The 26,649-nt window shown below is 36.0% G+C and overlaps 1 protein-coding gene across 2 annotated transcripts in view; it reads right to left on the bottom strand.

The window, feature by feature from the left end:
• lpin2 (lipin 2) overlaps nucleotides 1-26,649 on the bottom strand; it is a 112,974-nt gene that overhangs the window by 30,426 nt on the left and 55,899 nt on the right. For both annotated transcript variants that reach the window (XM_039754840.1, XM_039754839.1), the window contains exons 4-8: nucleotides 20,469-20,755; nucleotides 13,774-13,881; nucleotides 10,083-10,209; nucleotides 6,331-6,718; nucleotides 5,152-5,251 (exon numbers count right to left, since the gene is read on the bottom strand). In XM_039754840.1, the coding sequence (XP_039610774.1) occupies nucleotides 5,152-5,251; nucleotides 6,331-6,718; nucleotides 10,083-10,209; nucleotides 13,774-13,881; nucleotides 20,469-20,755 (1,010 nt within the window). The remainder of the gene's footprint in view (nucleotides 1-5,151; nucleotides 5,252-6,330; nucleotides 6,719-10,082; nucleotides 10,210-13,773; nucleotides 13,882-20,468; nucleotides 20,756-26,649) is intronic.

Here is a 26,649-nt window from a genome sequence, read left to right as displayed (position 1 = left end):
GAAATTTTTCCCTTCTCATCTTTTTTGACTGTTTTTTCACTAGTTTTATATTTGGCAACAGTCGTTGTCACTACTTGGAGCAAAAGCATTACCTGGATCCTTCAGAGGTTGCACAGGTACTCCAACTTCTCCAGGATGGCACATCAATATGTGTCATTGCCAGAAGGTCTGCTGTGTCTCCCAGCACAGTCTCAAGGGCATGGAGGAGATTCTAGGAGACAGGCAGTTACACTAGGAGAGCTAGACAGGGCCATTGAAAGGTCCTTAACCCATCAGCAGGATCCGTACCTGCTCCTTTGGGTAAGGAGGAACAGGATGAGCACTCCCAGAACCCTACAAAATGACTTTCAGCAGGCCACTGGTGTGAATGTCTCTGACCAAACAATCAGAAACAGACTTCATGATGATGGCCTGAGGGCCCAATGTCCTCTAGTGAGCCCTGTGCTCACTGCCCGGTACCATGGAGCTTGATTGGCATTTGCCATAGAATACCAGAATTGGCAGGTCCACCACTGGCACCCTGTACTTTTCACAGATGAGAGTAGGTTGACCCTTAGCAAATGTGAAAGGGTCTGGGGAAGCAATGGAAAACGTTATACTGCTTGTAACATCGTTCAGCATTACCGGTTTGGTGGTGGGTCAGTGATGGTCTGGGGAGGTATATCCATGGCGGGACACACAGACTTCTACAGGCTAGACAACGGCACCTTGAGTGCAATTAGGTATGTGGATGAAATTCTTGGACCCATTGTCAGACCCTATGCTGGTGCAGTGGGTCCTGGGTTCCTCTTGGTGCACCACAATGCCCGGCCTCAAGCAGTTCCTGGAGGATGAAGGAATTGATACCATTGACTGACCCCCACGCTCACCTGACCTAAATACAATAGAACACCTCTGGGACACTATGTTTCGGTCCATCCAACACCGCCAGGTTGCACCTCAGACTGTCCAGGAGCTCAGTGATGCCCTGGTCCAGATCTGGGAGGAGATCCCCCAGGGCACCATCCGTCATCTCATTAGGAGCATGCCCCGACGTTGCCAGGCATGCATACTGTGGGGGCCATTTAAACTACAGAATACAATTTTGAGTTGCTGCAATGAAATTTTGGCAAAATGGACTATCCTGCCGCATCATTTTTTCACATTGATTTTTGGGGTGTCTTTAAATTCAGCCCTCTGTAGGTATGTGTTTCCAAAGTGTTCCTTTGACTTTTTGAGCAGTTTATATTTCTCTCACTCTCTCTCTCTCTATACCGTGCATCCGGAAAGTATTCACAGCGCATCACTTTTTCCACATTTTGTTATGTTACAACCTTATTCCAAAATGGATTGAATTAATTTTTTCCTCATAATTCTACATACAACACCCCATAATGACAACGTGAAAAAAGTTTACTTGATGTTTTTGCAAATTTATTAAAAATAAAAACACTGAGAAATCACATATACATAAGTATTCACAGCCTTTGCTCAATACTTTGTCGATGCACCTTTGGCAGCAATTACAGCCTCAAGTCTTTTTGAATATGATGCCACAAGCTTGGCACACCTATCCTTGGCCAGTTTCACCCATTCCTCTTTGCAGCACCTCTCAAGCTCCATCAAGTTGGATGGGAGGCGTCGGTGTTCACAGAGTTGTCCTGAAGCCACTCCTTTGATATCTTGGCTGTGTGCTTAGGGTCGTTGTCCTGCTGAAAGATGAACCGTCACCCAAGTCTGAGGTCAAGAGCGCTCTGGAGCAGGTTTTCATCCGGATGTCTCTGTATATTGCCGCAGTCATCTTTCCCTTTAGCCTGACTAGTCTCCCAATTCCTGCCGCTGAAAAACATCCCCACAGCACGATGCTGCCACCACCATGCTTCACTGAAGGGATGGTATTGGCCTGGTGATGAGCGGTGCCTGGATTCCTCAAAACGTGACGCCTGGCATTCACACCAAAGAGTTCAATCTTTGTCTCATCAGACCAGAGAATTTTGTTTCTCATGGTCTAAGAGTCCTTCAGGTACCTTTTGGCAAATTCCAGTCGGGCTTCCATGTGCCTTTTACTAAGGAGTGGCTTCCATCTGGCCTGATTGGTGGATTGCTGCAGAGATGGTTGTCCTTCTTGACGTTTCTCCTCTCTCCACCGAGGACCTCTGGAGCTCTGAAAGAGTGACCATCGGGTTCTTGGTCGCCTCCCTGACTAAGGCCCTTCTCCCCCGATCGCTCAGTTTAGATGGCCGGCCAGCTCTAGGAAGACTTCTGGTAGTTTCGAACTTCTTCCACTTACGGATGATGGAGGCCACTGTGCTCATTGGGACCTTCAAAGCAGCAGAAATTTTTCTGTAACCTTCCCCAGATTTGAGGTCTACAGACAATTCCTTTGACTTCATGCTTGGTTTGTGCTCTGACATGAACTGTCAACTGTGGGACCTTATATAGACAGGTGTGTGCCTTTTCAAATCATGTCCAATCAACTGAATTTACCACAGGTGGACTCCAATTAAGCTGCAGAAACATCTCAAGGATGATCAGGGGAAACAGGATGCACCTGAGCTCAATTTTGAGCTTCATGGCAAAGGCTTTGAATACTTATGTACATGTGCTTTCTCAATTTTTTTTATTTTTAATGTATTTGCAAAAATCTAAAGTAAACGTTTTTCACGTTGTCACTATGTGGTGTTGTGTGTAGAATACTGAGGAAAAAATTAATTTAATCCATTTTGGAATAAGGCTGTAACATAACAAAATGTGGAACAAGTGATGTGCTGTGAATACTTTCCAGATGCACTGTGTATATATATATGTATACATATATTCAAATACATATATATTTACTAGGGGGCTGTGCCCCCTACTCACTTTGCTCACCCACCCCACAACCCCCACCCCCAGCTACTTTGTGTCTGCGTGTCGCGCGTTGGAAGGGGAGGGAGGCCTGAAAGCACGCTAAGGACAGATCAGCTCTTGGCTTGCTGCTACTGAGCTGCGTGAGCTGCGTGATCTGCATGTCGTGCTGTGCGACAATCTAAAGCCTGTACAGCAGCTGTCCTTTTGTCTCATTTACTTGGGATGTTAAAGTGTCTCCGAGAAATTGTTTGTAAGTAGAGCGTGACGTGCAAGAAGTCACCCGGGACTTCAAAGTGTCTCTCTGAGATGATCACGTCTCGACCCAAGATTTTTTTATATAATAGATAGATATACATATATACTAGCTGTGTAAGCGCATGCTGTAAAAAGCCCAGGGTCCTAGAAACTATTGAAATAGTCAGAAAAAAAAACTGAAATGTAGAGATGTGAGGTAATTGAAAGGAACTACTCTGGGCATCTGTCTCCTAGGAGGATTTGTTTTGCCGACGTGTTGGCCTCGCTTGTGTATTAGCGGCAGGAGAAAAAAGTAAAAAGGATACCGTTTTGCCGATGTTAGCGGCTAAGAGACTTTGTCTTTCTTCTGAGGTTTCATTTTGTTGATATGCTGGCCTCACTTCTGTTATTAGCGGCTAAGTGAGTTTTCTGTTTCCTTGAATGCAGAGCCCTTACCCCAACTCCACCTCTCACTTCCAGGTTGGACAGACACACACACTTCCACACGTAGACGTTTATATATGAGATATGTACAGGGTGTACTAAAAAATGTATACACACCTTAAAATATTATAAATACAATATTTATTAATTAATTAAAGACATATGTAGAATTGTTGTAGTTCTAATCCAGGCCCTGCAGACAACAAGGGGCAATGGAATCACAGACACTAAGAATCACTTCATTTGATATTTGGGCATATTCTCTTTCAATGGCTGCTTTCACTTCAATTATTGTGGCTGGCTTTGTGCAATAAAGTTTATCTTTTATGTGTCCCCATAATCCAGTTGTGTGAGGTCTGGTGAACACAGAGGAAATTCAAAGTATCCTCTTCACCCAATCCACCTGTTTGGCAGATTTTCATCAAGATAGGCCCTAACACCACAGAGATAATGAGAAAGTGCTTCATCTTGTTGAAAATAATTGCACTTCCAGTAGCACTTGATGATAAACTTTCATTTACCCTTTATTCAGCAATTATTTCCAATAAGTTAATTCATCTGAAAGGAACCAAAATTAAAAGAGTTACGGGCTGTATAAAGAGTGTATACATTTTTTGGGACAGCTGGTATACATATATGGGGAAAAAAAGGATTTGCACAGTCAGACAACAGACTGCTGAGCAGCAAAGCAGTATCACGTCAGGACTGAACAGACATCCAATAAATCCAGTACATTTTTTATTTTCTTTATCATTGTAAATCCACAGTATTGAAAATCATGAAACCATACCATTGTCTTGATAACAGTAATATTTACTTGTTACATCATAAGACATTTTGTTTTTCCATATGGAACACTTTTAAACCAAGGTAGAATTAATAATATGAATGACCACAGCTTCTTAATAACGCTGTATTGCTGTTGCAGATTTCTCAACTGTTCAGTTAATGTTATTTCTGTCTCTGTATATAATTTTCCTATCTCAGTTAAAAATACAATTTTTTTATTATTATATCATATTTTGTTTGTAATTGCTGAATATGAATTATTAAAGATTGCATTAACTATGTATAGATTTCCTATACATGACAAAATCTAGTCCTGGTAAATGTAGGCTATTTACATTAATACTGTAAATATATGGTTTAGAGGTTAGTAAAACTTTATCTTTTCTTTTTTTTTTATAAACCTACATACAAGCATATCTTGGGTTATGAATGAGTTTTGCTCCTGTGGATATTTGTAACCTTATTTTGTATATAAGTTATAACACACTATTCAAAATGTCGATTAATGTCTAATCAACAACAATGTATAACGTTTCATTTTTTATTTTACAGGAAAATATTTCAAACTTATTAATAAAATGCACTGTACTATATCAGCATTAATGAACTATGCTGTGTATTTATCTGTATCAAAACATGGTTGCTTCTTTTAAAGGACTCTGAATTCTAAACAAAGATGCAATTTTATCTGCCCTTACAAATTATAAGGCTGAGGTCAAGATAAAACTTTATTATCCATAAATGGGCAAAAAGATATTACTAGCATTCGAAAAATTTTCTTCAGGAAGCAAATTGCTATTACTAAATTTGGTTAATAATCATAACTAAGTTTATTCATATATAGAGTACATTTACCTTTTAGGAAAATAACGAGCAGCAACATCTGGCTCTAGCACATTTAAATCATCCAAATAGATATCATCTGGCCCTTGGTGCTGACTTCTCTTACGTACACCTACAGGAGTGAAAAAAGGCACATAAACAAATATAACCTCTTCCCAGCCATTTTTTCATTTTTAAACAACATTAATCAAATTCAGAAAAGGTACATTTTTAAGGGTGCTGCATGGCAGTGTAATGATTAGAAAGTCTACCTTAACATCCTTCCTAAATACCAGACAAGCAGGTTAAGTTAATTGACAACTTGTAAATCAGCTACAGTGTGAGTGAACCCAGCTCTGTGCATGAGTGCACTGGTGTCTTGTCCAGGGCTGGTTCCCATCTTCTGCCCGGTGTTGCTTAGATAAGAGTTGGCATTCTGCAACACTGAGCAAGATAAACAAGGCTAAAAGATGTTTTTTCAGGAAAATGTACAGTTTATCTTCTGTTAAAATTATGTTTTGTAATATTCCTTGCTTCACTTGCATAATTCTATTTTCCAATGTTTCCCATTAGGCAACAGTACAGATGAAGTAAATTGAAATATTTTTTATTCTCTAACTATATATAAATAATTTTATTTAAATTTTTGAATGTATATTTCATGTTTTTCTGTTATTGTATTCTGCTATCTGTTCACAAGTCAATAATGAACCTAAAAATCCATAAAACTGTATTTGTAGATCTGTGTAACTACAGAAGAAAAACAGTATATAAGACCAAACTGAATGAGCAATTGAAATCACTTCAAAATAATTAAGCCAAATGACCACTGTAACATATTACATTTGTGGTTTTTAATTAATTTCTGAGAAAGACACAGTTAATTTAGATATTAATGTCTATGTTCAATTTTAAGTAATATACTACTGTTCCCTTCCTGGACTAATTTAATGTGGTTCATTTTCATTTTACTTTGGCACACTAAATGAATTACAGTTAAAAGATGTTGTTTTTAATAATATTTTTACCTTTTAATTTTACCAGTGAATTATAACAATAAGCACTGTGTTACTGTTAAAGCATACCATACCTCCTGCTACTATCTGTAAGAATAATTCTTTCTGTGACAGAAAGCACCAAAATACTATATAAAAAGTTTCATGAAGTCTCCATAATATATAAAATAAGGTTATTTAAAGTGAATTTTAGTACCTTTCCTTTTGGAGGGAGAGTCAGTTTTAGAAATGACCTTGATTTCTCCAATGCCTTCTTCTTGCTCCATGATACTGCTTGCAAATGTAGCCTGATCTGCAACATCGTCTGGCACAGTAACTGTCACAATGTTGTTTACATCAGAAGCATCATGCGATATTAAAACGTCAGTGTATTCAGCAGGAAAGATAACTGGACTCCTTTGGATACTACCTGTATGTGTTCTAGGTTCTGGCTTTACTACTGTATGAATAGAGTCCAGCCCATGTAGGTCACTACTTATCTTACAATGTATGTTATCTGTGCTTGAGATAACACGGAAATGTGTGCTTTCTGAAGGAGTGATGGTGACCTTTTTCACATGATCAGGTTTTTCTTTTTTACTGATCTAGAAAGCAATAAAAATAAATAAGTGAGAAAAAAATAACAAAAATAAACACATAGTGAAGAATTTCTTTGAGAATCACAAAAATTAAAAGTTGCCTTATTTAAAATATTTAGAAAGTCTGAAAAATCAAGACTTACTATACTTACCAATAGCAGTAGAGTGTTGTACTGTGTTAGACATAGATTGATAGAGGAGAAAGTAGGGTGAAATGACACCTTTTATTGGTTAACTAAATAGATTACAAATGCAAGCTTTTGAGGCAGGTAAGGCCCCCTTCATCATGCAAGGTGTAACCTGACACCTTTTATTGGCTAACTAAATAGATTACAAATGCAAGCTTTCAAAGCAGCTAAGGCCCCTTCATCAGGCAAGGTGTAAGGTGTTAGGGCAGGGAATAACAGAGTTCCCATAAGCTCCGATCACACCGTCACCCTAGTGAGCTGGGCGTTTTCAGTCTTATGGGTGATCCGTATGCACTGGCCTTCAATACTAATTGGTTCTGGGCTGACACCAAGACCTCTCCTTAATCTAACGTGACTAATGGCTGGCTATTCTGTACTGGAACCTATTCAAGTTATCCCTATGGTTTAGTTTTTGTTGTTAGGACTGTATTAATTAATATCTAAACTACATATCTTGGTTCGGGAGTGCTACTTGGTCCGGTTGCTGTTCGTAAGGGAGTCTTGCCCTGTCAGACTTAGCCTATACCCCCGTCAGTTTCCAGTTTCCTTTTGCTCTCCCTCACCTTGGTTACTAGTTGTTGTTATGGTTTAGTTGTTGTTTTTTTCTTTTGTTAGGTTACACCTTGCCTGATGAAGGGGCCTTAGCTGCCTCGAAAGCTTGCATTTATAATCTATTTAGTTAGCCAATAAAAGGTGTCATTTCACCCTACTTTCTCCTGTATCATACTTACCAATAAAACTTTTATATGGTTTACACAAAAACAGCATTGTAAAAAATAATCTTACAATTTACAAATGTTAAACTGGATCATCGGTGAGGCATGAGGTAAGTACAGTGAAGAAGGTAGTGAATTAGTAGTCAGTCTTCACTCCCATCCTCAGGTATGGTCTCAAGCTCTGGGTAGTGACAAAAAATATGAACTTGCAAGTTCAAATGGCCAAACTAAAGCCATAGGGTTTCCTGGGCTCACACTATATGAATCTTTCCAGATCAACAGCAGACTGTTGATGTGGTTTCAGACAACCATGGATACTGTCCTCAGGTGGTGTTTAAAGCATGGTCAAATTTGGAATGTGTGGAATTAACTGTTATGCAAAAAACTTACATGGAATGATCAACAAAGTACATTGGAAAGATAAATAAGTTAGCCAAAGATGTTAACACACTCTTGCCCTAGTAATGACTAGTTTAGTGGTATTTCAGAGTGCCATAGAGTGAACTCCATTATTTTAGCACAACTTAAGGCATGGAACATTGATCTCCAGTACACAGCTTCAGAAGGGTGGTGGCAAAGAGTGGTACTACTTCTAACAGCTGAGGTCTAGAGAAAGTACCCTATACCTGAATGGACTATACTGTACTTGGAGAGGATGGGATTGATGTCCTCAGTGAAGCTATTCTGGCCTGCAAGATGGCTTAATCAATGGCTTGGTTTGGCTGCTTGATACTGCTTGTATTTGCTACTTTTGATGTATGAATATGAGAACATTTTTTTTTTAATTACTACTTTTGTACACAGTACTGTGAATGGTACTATGTGAAAAATAACTGATTTTTTGCATTTAATTTATATATATATAAATATAATATATATATATAAATAAATAAATATATATAAAAATATATACATATATATGTGTAAATAAAATAAGATTTGTTTGCCCAAACAGAGATATATAGTAATATACCCTGAAAGAGTTATTTAACAGTTTGAAAGACTTACTTTTTAGTTTTTTCCTCTTACATTATTACTAATGCCTAACACTATTTACCAGATGTAATGAGTGTGAGAAGGTCAAGTCCCTGTCTGTGCCAGGTTTCATGAAGAATCTACAAGGGTTGACCAGTATCTTTTGTCACACTTTATATACCTTAGTCATCTTTCAAAAAGGCAGTGAGTGACTCCATGTAAAATCGCTTCCAAAAACCTATTTTGCCTTTTTTTCCAGCATTTTATGGATTGTGCATCATGCAATGGTGTATAAGTTAGCACTTTAAGAAAAGTTAAAGTCTGTGAGAGCTCTGTTAAAGATGGGCAAGCGAGACTGTATAAATATTAATACATTAAATTGATGCAATACTGTATTTATTTAGACATTCTAGAAATGACATTATAATTAACTGTGCATTAACTATGGTTTCTAGTAATTAACAAAATGATGTTAAAAACAGGGTATCTAATGAAGGATTGGCATTCTACTCAAAAAAGAATGACTAATTTCTGCATAAGTAAAATGCAAATGCAAAAAACAGTTACTACATTTTTAATTAATTTATTTTACTATTTCTTCAAGTATACCGGTAGTGATTTGGTTTTGAAACATACTTCTGTCAAGCAAGTATCAGAATGAATAATCATAAAATATCAAAAATTGCTCTGAGATGGTATAATTAGTGATTAATTTAAGAAACTGTTAGATCAAGTATAAAAACAGTAAATGTCATTAAGATTTGTAAATTAGACTTGAACATTTGGTAAATGAATGGCATGGTGGTACAGTGGTAGCACTGCTGCCTCACAGTAATGAGATCATGGTTCATGCCTTGTGTCCTGCCTGTGCGGAGTTTGCATGTTCACCGTGTGTATATGTAGGTTTAGTCAGGGTGCTCCAGTTTCCTCCAGCAATCCAAAGATATGTAATTTTTGTGGATTGGCAGTACTAAATTGACCTAAGTGTGTGGTTGGTGTGTGTGATGGAGTGGCTCTCTGTCCAGGATTTGTTCCTGCTTTGCACCCTATGCTAGCTGAGATAGGTTCCACCATCCCCTGCGACCCTGTTTAGGACAAAGCAGTTTCCAAAATGACGGACTGATATTTGGTAAATTAGAGCATTCATTCCAATCTGTAACGAAATTTTATTAAGTACAAAATTCACATGAGAAATTTAGGGCAAGATTCCCAAATAATCTAACTTCCTACCACTCAGTGTTCTTGTGAGACAATTATCTGAAATGCTTCCAAGGTGACAAGAGAAAAATATTTGTCTTGATTCATAACATATTCAAAACGTGGTCCCATTACTTTAATTCAGATGCAACAATATGATACTGCAGGGCAACTATATAGAACAAATTTAAGCATTAGCTTCCTTATGGGTGGTCTCACTACAAGTTGCCATTATGTTAGTACTCATTTTACATATTCAGAAAGTAAAAATATCAATCCATCACTAAGAATTACCTTTGTAGATTCAGGAAATTCACCCCAGGCCCACTGTATATGGGACTCTGCCCTCAGCAAATTTTCACATGGTTTCACCACCAATTCAGAATCACTCTTTGGAGAAGAAGGTGCTGACAAATGAATACTAGAAGTAAAACAAGCATGCCTTTTAAAATGTCACCTTGTATAGAATGTTTTTGCTAGTATTTTATAAATTATAAATGAGAGAATTTAGAACAGTATATAAATTACAAGGTCCACTTCCAGTTCAATGAATTCATGTAGTCAATTTTGATACATCCATTTTTCAAAAAAAAGACCTCACAAATATAAGCACCCAACACTTTCTAAATAAAAGAAAAAATAGTTGTTAGCCCGAAAGAGTAAGCTATGGTTAAAAATTATTTGTGCGGCATATTTAAAGTTTCATGAAATGCTCCTATGAGAAAAAGGGTTCATTCCCAGGATACACTTGGTTCATATTAAGACTCAACCACTCAGAGTTATTAATGGTTACTTGAAAATTAATTCTGATGATACTACCTTAAATGAAAACCTACACTTACTCAGCAGTTAATTTGACACACTCAAATATTGTCAAAAACATTGGATTATTTTAGAACTTTTGAAAATATGGACATGGGGCAGTTTCAAGGGCAGTTCCATACTATATTAATGTTATTATCATCCAAGAGTCTGTTAGTTAAGTTATGTTTAATTCAGCTCTCCAGAGTGAACTCAGAGCATTGTTAAATTGTTGCTAGCTCAAGCAAAGGAAACATACAGTATACTGTTAATGTTTATAATTTATACTAAGGGTTTCCACAAAGCACCATGAAATAACTTTTTTATTAAGTTTTAAGTAAAATGTATGAAATAAAGGTGACAACACTATTAGAATGCAATCTCAGGGCACTGGATCTATAAGCATCACCATGCCTGTCATCCACAGCTATCAACTAGAAGACCATAGGCTAAACAGAACAGGGGCAGTACAGTTCAACTGAGGGGATGTACATGCAAGAAATCTTAAATTGATAGGGAAAACGTATGGGTATACATGCAAAAGTTATTTTATAAAACTATTTTGGTACTGATTAACTAAACATTTATAAGATAAGAAAAGAAGCATATACTTTACATACCAATCTATAAAATGTGTCTCAGTGAGACTGTCAATTGCTCACAGTATAAGCAACTTCATAACAAGCTTATTTAATCATCCAGTGTTCTTGTTGACCATGTTTGGAGAGCCACTGTACTTTCCAGCACAGTTATGAACAAACTATTCCAACCAAAAATGGAATATGAAAAAACAATCCGCAAGAAGATATTCAGTTGTTGCTTCTACCCAAACAATGCAATTCTACGACACAACATGCTCCACAAGCATTGCACTCATCCACTCATTGAAATACTGTGTTAAACTCTAAGAATAAGAAAATTAAAACTTCAGTGTTACTCTACACCAGACATTAAGTACTACTCATGGTAGCCAAGTCTTTAACCCATCTATGAAGAAATAAGCTTGTAGCTGACAATAAAATGCAATAACTGCAATAGTCAGCTTTATATTCCCATCAAAGTACAGCAGAACAAAACTACAACAAATTTCAGAACATATAGACATTCATATTAGAAGTGGAGATAACCAGTTAACAATGCAAATATTCCTTAAATATATTAATTTCCTAAGCAAATGTATTCCAATACACGGTCACAGTGGTTACAGCATTGATCAAAGCAGAACAAATAGATACAGATGTGTGAGTTTTAAAGATTTTACTTAAAAATATCATCCTTATGGTTCAAATATAAATATTTCTTTGGTATGTTTATCTATAGACCAATTTCAATATTGTTCCTGATAAAAGTTGGTAAATTTAGGTTATATTGATTGTTTATGAAGGTATGCTTTTAAAATATGCAGAAATAACACATAACAGAAAATGCTTCTTTTATGAGATGTAGATTAGATGGGCATCTTTTTCATATAATAATTTTATTTAGTGTAAAATGGTCACTCTAAGTGTAAGTGATGGTAATTGCAAGGTTGATTCACTAGAGAAAGAATACCATGATGGCACAAATGAACGTAATGTGTTTTTCTTTTATTGATTAATGTACTTTATCAAGTATGAGTTACATCAGCCTTTAATTAAATGAGGCTGTTTCACATATTAATAGACTTAGGTTAGCATTCAAGCCACAATGTTTCCTGTAATGGCTGATAAGTTCCTCACGATTCTGTGAAGGAATTGTGACCTATTCTCTAATAACTACTTCAACTCACTAAGTGAAAAACTAACCAACACACTGAATACTGCAAATGTTATAGGGCAGATCGATAAGAGACGATTTACTCAGCAGCAAGCAGTTATTGGTACAAAAATGTTGCAAGGGCTAAAGCTGGCTGTGGCTGTTAAACAGTAAAACATAATTATTGCCAGACTGAAAATCTGTTTATCTTAAAGAATAAAATAAACTCAGGTAAATAATTCCATGCAATATTAATTACCAACCAAAAAAGAAAACTACTTACTATAAAGCTAATAAGGATCATTAAATCCAATTGATTTAGAATTTAGAAATTGTTCTGCAACCATTTTCAGATTGATCTCAGCGTGATGTGGATGTGTGTCAAGACCTTCTTGTAATTAGGGCAGAAAACATTTCAGATTTAACCAGGACAGGGATGGCCATGTATTGACTTAATTTGTTTATTTAAGTATCAGCACTGACAGAAAAAACACTGAAGGAGTAGAAATGTCACCAACCATGGGATTTATTGCAAAACTGTAATGACTGGTAAATTGTTTGCCTTTTAAGCATGTAGGCATCATTCAAACAGTATAAATTGCAATTTAAATGCATACAACACAACAAGCGCCACGTAAAGTGAATCTTCTATGTCCGCTATGTTGGAATATGTTTTTCTTCAGTAAAGGAGGAATATTTAAGGAATCAGATAATATAATGTAATATAATGAGCAGGACCCAATCAGAGAAGGGAAACAAAACACAGTGTAATGTTGTCATCTGTCAACATTATACTGCAGAAGCTGCATTTTCAAAAGTATATCGCTCTATAGAATGCCTAAATTAAAACTTAACTTATTAAAATGTGCTAATTTTAAAAAGACAGAACAGCATATACTGATACTGTTTTTAATAGAAATCTGAAAACAGGCTACATTTCATCAATAAAAATTATTATTTTTTTGATACTACCAATACAGTTTAATAACTCATTATATAACAGTGTGAGCATTACCACACTAGATAATGTAGCACAAAAACTACTATTAAACTGATCTAGCCTTTAATTTATATAGCACCATTCACTGTGAACATATCCTAAAACACACTACATACAGTATACAGTCCAAACATTTACATATGTGAATTTAAGAAGAAGCAGAGTTAGCAACTGGGATTTGAAAGCAGTGGGATCTGAACCTACAACATTTTGTCAGCTTTTCCTTATTCATCACCTGTCATTTTAAAATGAATTAAATGAATTAATGCAAAGTAGAATATCAGCGTCCATCTCAATTATTCACAGCTAAACTTTTAACAGCTGTGACATGTTCAGGCAAGCACACATTTTCATTAATGAACATATTCCCAAACATTAACTAATTCAATCATAGTTAGCTAGAAAACTAAGCATACATAAACCCTAATTTAATTATTTGTTATTGCTTACTTGTCGGAGATGTGCCAATCACCATCAGACAGAGGGTAAGTATCCAGGGAGTGAAGGATCAAGGACTGTTTGTAGTCAATATCTTTTGATAAGGTTACAGAAGATCCCCTGGAAATAAAGCCTATTATTAGAGAATCCTGGAAAACACATTTTCACGACACAAACCTCTACCAGAGAGCAAAGAGAAGAGTCCACATGATAATGTTTAATATTCATTATATTTTATTGCTGAGCTTTCTCAAAAGTCTTGCTAATCTAATATAAATATTACTAAAACAAAGCTATTCATTAATAGGAAATCCAGAATTTACACCAAAATTTCCTGAGACTGAATATGCAAAATATGTGAAAAAGTATTAATATTAAAGTATTTAAAATTACTTGCAGTCATAAAACAATGGCCTAAATGGTCTCAGTTAATGTTGTTTAATATAGCCCTCTATAATTACATCAAATGTATCATAAACTGGTAACTAGGAAAAATGTTCTAGATGGAAGACTATTCTTCTCAACGGTGTGAATTGTCCACAATTTTACAATTGTAGCACAAAAAGTTGCATTATCTTTTGTAAACAAATGTTAAACTAAGGTGAATAAAGAGTACAAAACATCAGACAGAGAGGAAATTAGCAAATGATGATTTTCCAATATAAATATTGTGTAATAAGATTTGTAGGCTTTTCCACTATGGAAATGTGCATATACTGTAAATAACTTAACAGGATTGATTTAAATATGAATAGGTGGCTCCTCTTTAACCTGTCAGATGCTTAATACATTAAAAGCTTTAGATGATCAGTTGTGCTCACTATACACAACATGTGCCTTATATAATTATTTTAAACAAAGAAAATTAAACATATCATCCATCCTTTTACTTTTTCTATACCTGCTTACTTCATTACAGGGTTACTGGAAGCTGTAGTTTTTCCTGGTAGGACAAGAAAGAAACCAATCACAGTGGTGAAAACAGTTCCTTGTAGAGTACATTCATAAATATCTGTACTGGGTAGAGTTGGCAATTAAAAAAATCTGTACAGCTTTTAAATCTGGGACAAAGCTATTGAAAGTACCTTCATATGGCCAAAGGAAGGTCATACAAAGTCCATTCAACCATTTGCCTACTGCACGTATGATCGAAATCCTGTCCTGGAAGCTGTCAGGCAGACTTACTAACTTCTGCAGCCATGTTCTGATTCAAAAATTGTGTTTCTGCATAATAAAACTGAAATTCCAATGGAAAACTACTATAGAAATATTTAAAAATTGGTCTTCAACATTTTTCAGTTTTTTGTGCATATATTAATTTAGTTGACAAGTTTAACCAAACCAGTTTACAAGTTAAAGTACATTTACTTTCACGTTTCTTGAAAGTAAGCACTAAAAGTTTGAGTGACCCATTCAGTGTCATAGTGATAAGGACAGAACTGGCAGCCTTGCAGTTTATACTGTATCTAAAATCTAAACCACTACGCCAAATGTTTTGTTACTTTTTGCTTTAAGTTGAAAGTGTTGTGTTATGAATGTACCAAGAAGTGACAGAGACCAAGAGACCTGATATAGACATCAGGTACGGGAGTAAAAGTATCTAACCAGTTCCAAAAAGTATAAAATAAAACTCTGGTGTCTTAAGCGCATGAGTTTCTCTACAAAAACCTGTGATTTTAGTAGTAAAATATTGCAGGTCAGTATGTTATTATGTGTTCTGAAGAAATCATATTACATTCAAAAAATATAATCTCCCATACACAGATCATTCAGCTGGTCAAATTATGTTCAGGGTTGTCTCCCGAAGCATTCTTGGAAATTGTTTTCCTTAAGTTCTCATAGTAGATCAGTTAAAACTCTTTCGATGTTTCTGTCAATCTAAGTCATTTCATGACAGACCTAACACATTACAGCATTATTCTGGTGACAAAGGTAAAGGTACATCTCTCCAAAGACAAGTTGGTTAGATTAAGTGGTGATTCTGAGTTGGTCCAATGTGAGTATGTTTGTGTGTGTGAATGTGTGTATGAGTTGTCTCTTTGATCGACTAGTAGCCTGTCCACAGCTATTTAATGTCTTATACCAGGTGCTGCTTGGTTAGACTCTACCCCATCATGACTCTGAATTGAATTAAGTGGGTTGGATAACATATGTATGTATATACTGTATGCAAAACTGGTCAGTTTAATGTTTACTTTGACAAAGTTATCTTTTATTGATTATTTTAAAAATCTGAAAAACCAAGCACTGCATCATGCACATTAGACACTGTAAAGGATGCAGGTGTTCATTTTTATCTACACTACCAGTCAAAAGTTTTGGAACACCTTAGTTTTTCCAGTTTTTCTTCAGATTTAATTAGTTGATAGGCAATGAATGACCTAAAATGATGAAAAGGTAAGTAGCAAACTGCCAGAGGTCTACATAAAGTTTAGGTTGTTAATGTAACAAGAAATAGGTTACAGATTAATAGTGGTCAAGCAAATCTGGATATGAAAAGCTTTCCCTGCGTTTCAAGACTGGTCAATGCAGAAACTCATGACCAACATTTGGCAGCTGAAATTATTTTATATTATTATATTAAAATGACAGTCTTATGATTTCAAACTATTACTACAGTATACTAAACAAGTAACAGTTGTTGCATTAAAATTGATCATTAAGGACAGTCATACAAAAATCTAGATCCAAAATACAACATAAATACTGATTAAAATAACAACATCAGCATTCAAAGAGATTTTTTTCCTGACTAGACAATGCTGAACTAACCATACAATCATACTGATCGAAGTATCTGCGAGCACAGCTGAATGTGAAAGGAGACATTTTACACTAAGAAGAATAAATTCTAGTTTGAAGTATAACATGAACCAGAAGATTGTAATAACACTGATCAACAAGCATTCTGCTATTGGGAGTCTTTCACCTTTACTTTAACAGCTTTCACTTGCTGACTCCAAATCTGAAAACCGTTTTCATCCAGCACGTCCAATTTTTTACTTATGAAGTTCCAGGTCTTGGACAATTAGGGTGAATGGACTGTCAAGTCAGATAACCATTTTGATAAATACTGGTAATTTCACTAGGGATGCCATTGAGATAAATGATTTTGGCACACATTACTATATTTTTTTAATTATTAATTTTTCATTTGCAGAAAAAATATTTGTTACTGATTACCAAGTCTTATGTGACTCTAAAGCATAATGACACAACTCAGACATGACACTGCAGTAGGTAGTGGTTTTACTGTTAAACATAACATTGCATTTCATGACATTTCGTTCATTAGATTCAACATAACTTTCTGTCAAGGCGATGGACAGAAACAGCAATGCATTTAAGAAATAAGTTTGATCTTGAGAAAAGTGAAGATAAAATTAAGGAAGGTGTTTTTGTTGTTCCTAATATCCGTGAACTGATGCTTGATGATGAGTTCAAAAGGAAACTGAAGCCAACTGAATCAGTAGCATGGGAAGCATTCGTGTGGGTTGTTCAGAATTTTCTTGGCAGTAACAGAGCAGAGAATTATGTTGAGCTTGTGGAGAACCTGCTGAAAGCATATAAGCTTTTGAAAGAATGTCACTGAAGATGCATTTTTTACATTCTCATCTCGACACTTTTCCACCAAATCTGGACGATGTCAGCGATGAGCATGGGGAAAGATTTAATCAAGATATAAAGGTGACAGAAAACTGATATCGGGAAAAATACACTCCGAGCATGATGATGATTGACTACTGTTGGTTCTTGCAAAGAGAGACGTATATGCAGTACAAGCACAAAAGCAAGTGCCTCAAACATTTTGGAGCACGCTGACCTCACTTTTATATTGAGGTAAACTGACATAAATATACTTTAATGTGTTTCTAGTATAATCTTCTGGTTTGTTTTCAGAATAAACACATCAAAACCATTTTGGTGGGACATATTCCAAACTCCAAATATCCTGTTGATATGTTGATTTTCAAAAGTGTCAAAACGTCAATGATGTGTACTTGACATGCTAGCTTTATTCCGATTTCATATATGGAATCAGTGTAAAAAACTTTAAAAAGCTGCTCTGAAGTTCCCAGTAGCAAACAAAACATATTTTTTGTAGACCAGTGTAATGTGTCTAATTTTAATGTGATGCTGACTTTCCTGGAGGGACCAGGTCCAACTAAGTTTGATTATGAAAAAGCTGCAGACAATTGCACTTACAAGATGAGGATTTTAAATATGTGAAATGTCATGCTTTGTAATCACCATGAGTAGTAAAATGTTTTCATTACTTAATGATTGTATAATACTGCACAATTATTGACCATCCATTTAACAGACCTCAAGGTTGACAGAGGGCAACACATGGTTGCAGACTGGAAGTTTATCAAAACAAGTGGGAAGGCAGTGAAAGGGCTGCCCTGGAAATGTTGCCCTCCTAGGGAAACTGACAATTCAGGACCCCCAGGGGTCACCAGAGGAACCTTTAGCATGGAGGGCTTTTTGAAAATATAGGGCTATCCTAACCCTGAAAGTAAATCCAGCACTTTGAGTGAAGACCATAGGATGGGGTCTAAAGCAGCCTTTATTTAGCGTATAGACTCAGGGAGATTACAGCTGGAAAAGCAGTTTTTGGAGATAAATCGAAGAGAATCAATTGCCCCAGAATTATAGGATTAGTTTCCAGTGGCAGCATCAAACAAGTGGATCAGTTATGTCAGACTAAGGCCTAAGAGAAATGCACTAATAAAATCAAACTTTTTCATTTGGAAGGCTGACCATATTTGTCTATTCTGTCAATCATACAGATAATTACTATTCATTGTTTTGTCATCTTTAAGATTCTTTACACAACAAACCAATAATGTATGTAGACTGGGGTTAGAATAAATTCTGGAGATGTAAATATCCCAGGATATTTACTTACAATACTTCTGCATTTACTGTTGCCTTTAATTGAGTCATTATTGTTCTTACTGAGTATCAGGGATTTGTTGTGGCACTTAAACAATATGTTGCAATTATTTATTTTTTTAAATTGGTCAACCAGGAGAGTGCCCCGTACCTTACCTCTATATGACTTTTAAATATTTATTCCTCAAAGGAATCCTCTACAAATTGATTGATCCTTTTAATTTACTTCAGTAGTTGTAAATAATATTTGAATTAAATAATTGGGATTAACCACATATTAATTTCTTTATTATTAGTTACATCTGTTACATCTGTTTAATTCATGCCTTGCTCTGTGGGCTGGCTCCGCAGACCCCGTGCCTGCCTAGGATTAGTTACTTGTTTTCTGCCCTTGTTTTCTGCCCTGTGTTGGCTGGGATTGGCTCCAGCAGACCCCCGTGACCCTGTAGTTAGGATATAGCGTGTTGGATAATGGATGGATATTTAATTCATTCATATTTTATTCCCCCATGATATACCTGTTCCTTTATAGTATGCACAACACATTTTCTAGCTGTCAGCAGGCATCCTTTTTAAGTAACGTAATTTTAAATACTAATTTTAAAAAGGTTACTTTAATGGTTTCAAATAGACTATGGACATTCTCACTTTCATGTTAGTTAATCCTTCTCAATTATGGCAATTATTTAGTTTTTATAGTAAGGTCTCTGATTATAGGCAATCTCAATAGAATATGAACAAAACATCTTAACCAATCCAAAAAAAGGCACGGCTGACAAACTTAACCTTGGTGATGCATTCTTCTCTTATCAATAACCTTTTGTTGCTTGCCCATTACCAGCTTCAAATTTAGCTTCAACAGAGGTATCTAAATTAAATGGTTCTGAATTTCTGGGTTAATTTTGATGAATAACTGTATTTTTAAGCATCTTTCAAGTTTAGGTAAATTGTAGAATATATGCTTTGTTTTTGTCTACTACTATAATGGCCAGCAAACAATTTCTAACACATTTGCTTAGTAGGATCTTACTCATTGGATGCTGGCTGTCATTAAAATATTATTTTTACACAAATAACCCTCTTACTACTCACTACAGTTTTCACAATCTTACATGAATTGGAAGTTATTCACCTCTTTTTTTAACTAAGAAGCCACATGAAGACTAAAGCACTCATGTAGGCTCTACACTGCATAGTGCTTTTCAAAATCCATTAATTTGCTCATTATCCTATATTTGTGATTTCTGGTATAGATGGAAGGTGTGCAAGTTGATATTTTTCATCAAGGCACAAGTAGGCTGCCATATACATTAAAAGATCACTAGCCCCGTTGGTCAACATGATAAACTGCAAGAAAGAATATCTTCTTCTTCCTTACTGCCTCTTATATTAGTCCATTTATTTGTACACCTTTTTCTGCTTTACTCAAAAGAAACTTAGCAAAATACCTATTACAACATCAGTGACCAAGATATTTTACACAGCTAAAAAATTATTTATTTTTGATTTGATTATTATTTATACACTTTTTAAAGGGTTCATATTCCTGACTAACAAACAAGAGCACTGGTGTCTTTCCATTCTGCAAATGGTCAGTATTAAAGATATGCTTGATCATTACATATTCTAATTGCATTTAATTTAATTGAGAAAAATAAAATGAACTGAAACTAAACTTACTTATCCTGCAACTACACAGCTTCAAACAATGCACCATTAACCGAGGTTTCACAGAAATACTAAAAATTCATATTGTGTTATGTACCGAATATATGCAATTTATTTATTTAGAATTTTTTTTAAATTACCTTGAAGAATGCATAATTTGTTCCTCATCAGAACTCATTTCTATTTCAAAGATATCCTCATTCCCTGGAGTTGAAGACATCCCTTCTTTTCTGCTCTCTAATTTATGCTTCTTTTTCCTTCTCTTTTTCTTCTTCACAGATCCTACATTTAGCACCATAGACTCTTGATCATTTGAATTTAAAGAGAACTCAGGCTTCAAACTTGACTCGTCATCTTCTTCAACATTCCAGAACATTTGGTTTTCTGTGGGGATTGGTGAAGTTGCAAGATGAGCTGGGACCATTTCCTTTTGAAGAATACAACAAATTAAAATAAAAAATTACAAAGTATAAACTTGCAAACAAATGGTATTTGAAAGTCATGTATTTAAATATAAAATAGAACACCTCAAAAAACAGGTTTCTTGTAGTATCTGAAACAATTCTAATGCAAATTATATCAATGATATACAGGTGCCGGTCATAAAATTAGAATATCATGACAAAGTTGATTTATTTCAGTAATTCCATTCAAAAAGTGAAACTTGTATATTAGATTCATTCATTACACATAGACTGATGTATTTTAAATGTTTATTTCTTTTAATTTTGATGATTATAACTGACAACTAATGAAAGTCCCAAATTCAGTATCTCGGAAAATTAGAATATTGTAAAAAGGTTCAATATTGAAGACACCTGGTGCCACACTCTAATCAGCTAAATGCATAAAAACTACTACCTAATTTTGTTTATTGTATCAAGGCTTTTTGACTTTGTCAGGAATCTGTATTTAATTAAAATAAAACAAAAAAAAAAATGTACTAAATTATAAAATGCTCTGGTGAAAATCATTACCTTTGTGTTGGTAGGATCAGTTTTGACCCAGTTATAATTTAAGGTTATAAAACAATAGTTAGGGTCAAAACAAAAATCATAAACACACTTTGAGGGGCTTCTCTCTTTGCCTGTGTGTCTCCTTACCTGAACAAACAAAACAAACTAGAGAAAAATCTGACGAGCTTGCTCCCATCAGGGATGTCTGGGAAAGGTGGGTGCAGCTCCTTCCACTGATGTTTAACCCAGGGCCAGAGGTAACAGTAGATGAACGTTTTGTCCCTTTCCGTGGAAAATGCCCTTTCCGGCAGTACATGCCTAGTAAGCCAGGGAAATACGGCATAAAAATTTGGGCAGACTGTGATGCAAAAACCAGCTATGCATGGAATCTGCAGATTTACACAGGCAAACATGCAAGTGGCATTCCTGAGAAAAATCAAGGAAAACGTGTAGTTCTCGATATGACTACTGGACTGCAGGGTCACAATATCACATGTGACAATTTCTTTACCAGCTATGACCTTGGACAAGAACTTCTCAGGTGGAAACTTACCATGGTGGGCACAGTAAAAAAAATAAACCTGAGCTGCCTGCCGAAATTTTGCAGGTGAAGGACAGGGCTCCACTTTCTTCAAAATTTGCTTTTACAGACACCACCACGGTGATTTCATATTGTCCAAAAAAACACCGGAGTGTGATACTTATGTCCACTTTTCACAAAGACGTGTCATCAGCAAGTGACAAAAAGCCCATAATTATCTTGGACAATAATAAAAACAAGGGTGGAGTGGACAACCTGGACAAGCTGACTGCCACCTACACTTGCCAGAGAATGGCCAGCAGATGGCCAATGGTTGTGTTTTATAACATTCTAGATGTGTCTGCATACAATGCATTTGTGTTGTGGACCCACATTCACCTAGGGTGGAACTCAACCAGAAAAAACAAGCAGAGAATGTTTCTTGAGGAGTTAGGAAGTTCCCTTATCAAGGCTCACATTGAGCGAAGGGAACGGGTGCCCCGGGATCCAGCCGCTGCAGCCTTGGTCAGACAGCTGCAGAGCTCACGTAGCACTCCTTCCACACCATCAGCAACACAAAGAGCATCAGTGCCAGAATCCTCTTCGGCCAGCACTGCCTCAACATCAACCTACACAGCCACAGCCACAACCCCACTGAGGCCACCTGATTCTAAAAGAAAGAGCTGTCCGGTCTGCCCTAGTAATAAAGAAAGAAAGACAGACGTACTCTGCTTCTACTGCAAAAAATATATTTGCAAAGAACACACTAAAAGTGTCACTTTCTGCCACACATGCATCTAAATGCACATGCATGTTCTTGTACACAAAGACGTTTTTTGGAACTAGTGCCTCATTTCTATTGGTTTGATTTGCTTGATTGTTCGTTGTTTGTTTGACCTTGCAAATCCACATTTTGAGATTTACTTGTTTAGCTTTCTATTTATATTAAAGTTATTTTTGAAAAAACCTTTTTGCCTTTTTCTTTGAAATAAATATATATGGGTCAAATTTGACCCGTAACACCATAGATGTTACTATAGTAATTAATATTATAATAAAAAATATATATAACAAATTTATTTAAGAGATGTGTTCTAATACCCCTCAGTGATAGTCAGGTAACATAACAACCTTTTATTTATTTAAATAATTCTCTTGAGGTTCATTTAATCATTTTTTAAAATTGAAAAAGAGGTATGCTGTTAAAGTAAAAGCTCATGAAGTCACAGCAAAAATATTAAAAACATTTTTTTAATGGACAAGGAAGCGTAACAAAGTAACCAAGACGTAAGGAAAAAAAGTTGGATGATAAATAATTGTTTTGAGGGTAATATGGCTGATTAAAGACACGGGTCAAAACCGACCCGTTAACATAAGAGATAGTAACAGAAAGCTAACATAAGAGGAAGGTTAATGGTCTCTCAGTCTAGTTCTGTAGGCTACACAATCATGGGGAAGACTGCTGACTTGACAGTTGTCCAAAAGACAACCATTGACACCTTGCACAAGGAAGGCAAGACACAAAAGGTCATTACTAAAGAGGCTGGCTGTTCACGGAGCTCTGTGTCCAAGCACATTAACAGAGAGGCGAAGGGAAGGACAAGATGTGGTAGAAAAAAAGTGTACAAGCAATAGGGATAACTGCACCCAGGAGAGGACTGTGAAACAAAACCCATTCAAAACTGTGGGGGAGATTCACAATTAGTGGACTGCAGCTGGAGTCAGTGCTTCAAGAACCACCACGCACAGATGTATGCAAGACATGGGTTTCAGCTGTCACATTCCTTGTGTCAAGCCACTCTTAAACAAGAGACAGCGTCAGAAGCGTCTCGCCTGGACTAAAGACAAAACTGCTGCTGTGTGGTCCAAAGTTATGTTCTCTGATGAAAGTAAATTTTGCATTTCCTTTGGAAATCAAGGTCCCAGAGTCTGGAGGAAGAGAGGAGAGGCACAGAATCCATGTTGCTTGAGGTCCAGTGTAAAGTTTCCAGAGTCAGTGATGGTTTGGGGTGCCATGTCATCTGCTGGTGTTGGTCCATTGTGTTTTCTGAGGTCCAAGGTCAATGCAGCCGTCTACCAGGGAGTTTTAGAGCACTTCATGCTTCCTGCTGCTGACGAACTTTATGGAGATGCAGATTTCATTTTCCAACAGGACTTGGCACCTGCACAAAGTGCCAAAACTACTAGTACCTGGTTTAAGGACCATGGTATCCCTGTTCTTGATTGGCCATCAAACTCGCCTGACCTTAATTGCGAAGAGGAAGATGCAATACGCCAGACCCAACAATTCAGAAGAGCTGAAGACCGCTATCAGAGCAACTTGGGCTCTCATAACACCTGAGCAGTGCCACAGACTGATCGACTCCATGCCACACGCATTGCTGCAGTAATCCAGGCCAAAGGAGCCCCAGCTAAATATCGAGTGCTGTACATGCTCATACTTTTCATTTTCATACCTTTCAGTTGGCCAACATTTCTAAAAATCCTTTTTTTGCATTGGTCTTAATTGATATTCTAATTTTCCGAGATACTGAATTTGGGACTTTCATTAGTTGTCAGTTATAATCATCAAAATGAAAAGAAATAAACATTTGAAATACATCAGTCTGTGTGTAATGAATGAATCAAATATACAAGTTTCACTTTTTGAATGGAATTACTGAACTAAATCAACTTTGTCATGATATTCTAATTTTATGACCGGCACCTGTATCTTACTGCAGATCATTTTTTATTAAAACAAGGAATAATATAAAGATGGCAATGTTCTTTTAAACAGCTAAAGAAAAAATATCTGTTTTCATACTCTACTTCCCAAGAAAGATCCTTTAACCTGAATGCTGATATATATCAATATGTACAGTATATACACACATTATAATACCGATATGATCAAAAATACCGGCACCCTTCACTTCAAAAGAGAAAAAATTCATAAGTTTCTCTAAGCTGAAACTAACAAAAGTACCTGGTATCCATAATTTATTATATCATATTTGAAACTACTGTATTATTTTAAACCATTAAAGAAAAAAAATGGGAAGGGCAAAAATGATAGGTACCCTTAACCTTATATTTTGTAGGATAGCCTTTGGAGACAATAACTGCCATGGAATGCTTTCTGTAGCTATGAGTGATATTTCTAACTTCTCAACTGGTTGCTTGGCCCACTCATCTTCAGTTCTATTAGGTTTAATGGGTTCTTTTTCCCAACTGTGACTTTTAGGTCTTTCCACCTAAAGATTGTTTTTAAATCAGTGCTCATATCAGGCAGCTTCAGAATTGTCCAATGCCTTTTTCTCCTCCACTCTTGGGTGCTTTCTGAGGTATGTGTTATGTTGTTGTCCAACAGGAGGACTGATAACTTGAAAAAATGATATAGCTTGATGATAATTGGTGTATGTTTAATCCCAAAATACCCCAATAATCTTCTGATTTTATTGTGCCCTGCACAGATTCAAACACACAACAAAGCAACATCAAAATATCACTGATCCTCCTCCAAGTTTCATTGTAGAGATAGTATTTTTTTCTTTGAAAGCTCAGTTTTTATTGTGAACACAGAGCTGATGTGATTTATCAAAAAACTATTGGTAAATAAAACTTATTGATTTGCTTCATCTGTCCAAAGGACACTCTCTCAGACAGATTGCAGGTTGTCAACATGAATTGTGATGAACACCCAAACTTGTTTGTGTTTCTCTCCTAGAAGTGTTGCGTTTCTAGGAGGTCTTCTTCCATGGAAGTTATTTTCATCCAGACAGCAATAATTGATTTGACCTGAAACTGCTGCACCTTGAATTTGAAGGCTGTTTTATAGTTTTTCTTTGTACTTTTTCCAACATTTTAACAATCTTAATTTTTCCTTGGTTCTTTCTCTACAATCATTCTCTTCGATCTTGGGTCAGTTTTTGTACATGAGGGATGTTAACTATAGGGTGGTTCAGATCTAATTATGCAATTTTTATTACACTATAACTTATTAAGTTTATTACATAGGAAATCACACGAAAAATCCCGGACAATCGAGAAGTGTGCGAACTGAAAACATGAAGAATCACATTCGCGCCAAACAGGAATCGTCCCCGCATAAATCAAAGTCATCCAGACGATCCGGATCTGCATAATTAGATCTGGACCACCCTGTATAGTCCAATGGCCCTTAAACTTCTTCATAATATTTGCGAAGGTGGTCACAAGAGCATCAAGTTCTTTGGAGATGGTGGTCTTGTAGCTTTGCCATTGGCCATCCCTTCTTCATTACCTCCTCAGACAACTCTCTGTTTATCCTACTATTTTCCTGTTTAGTGGTACAAAACTGCTGAGTGAGTTCTTTGCTCCATTTAAACTGACTTAATGAGTGACTGCAAAACTGAAGACACATGTAAGTTATTACAAGGCATTAGTCTGCTTGAAGGATCACTATGAGACAATGACTTCTTAAAGCTTCTAAGAGATTCCAATAATTTTGACCAGGACATTTTAGAATGTCTTTGTAGAATAATCAAGAACTGAACTGTTCCCACAAATATTTTCAGCCATGTCTATAAGGAAAGATATGTAACACAGTAATTCGAAGAAACTGACATAAAACAATTAATTACTCTTCAATGAATTCTAAAAGACAGAATAAACACATAGTCGTAACTTTATTGGAGGCAGCAGCGAAAAATAAAAAGAAGCTTTGCTCAAAATGTATTCCTTACATTTATTTTCAGATGTAGGTTTTGTGGGAGTGTGTAAAACTAGCTTAGTTACATGTTACTGCTTAGGAGGAAAATACAAATACAAAGTACAATACAAAGTACAATTTGACAGTGGCCTTTTACTAAAATAGGAGATTGG

This window comes from Polypterus senegalus, chromosome 5 (genome assembly GCF_016835505.1).
Source record: "Polypterus senegalus isolate Bchr_013 chromosome 5, ASM1683550v1, whole genome shotgun sequence".
In the NCBI taxonomy this organism is placed as follows: Eukaryota; Metazoa; Chordata; class Cladistia; order Polypteriformes; family Polypteridae; genus Polypterus; species Polypterus senegalus.
This window is presented reverse-complemented; position numbering and strand designations above follow the sequence as displayed.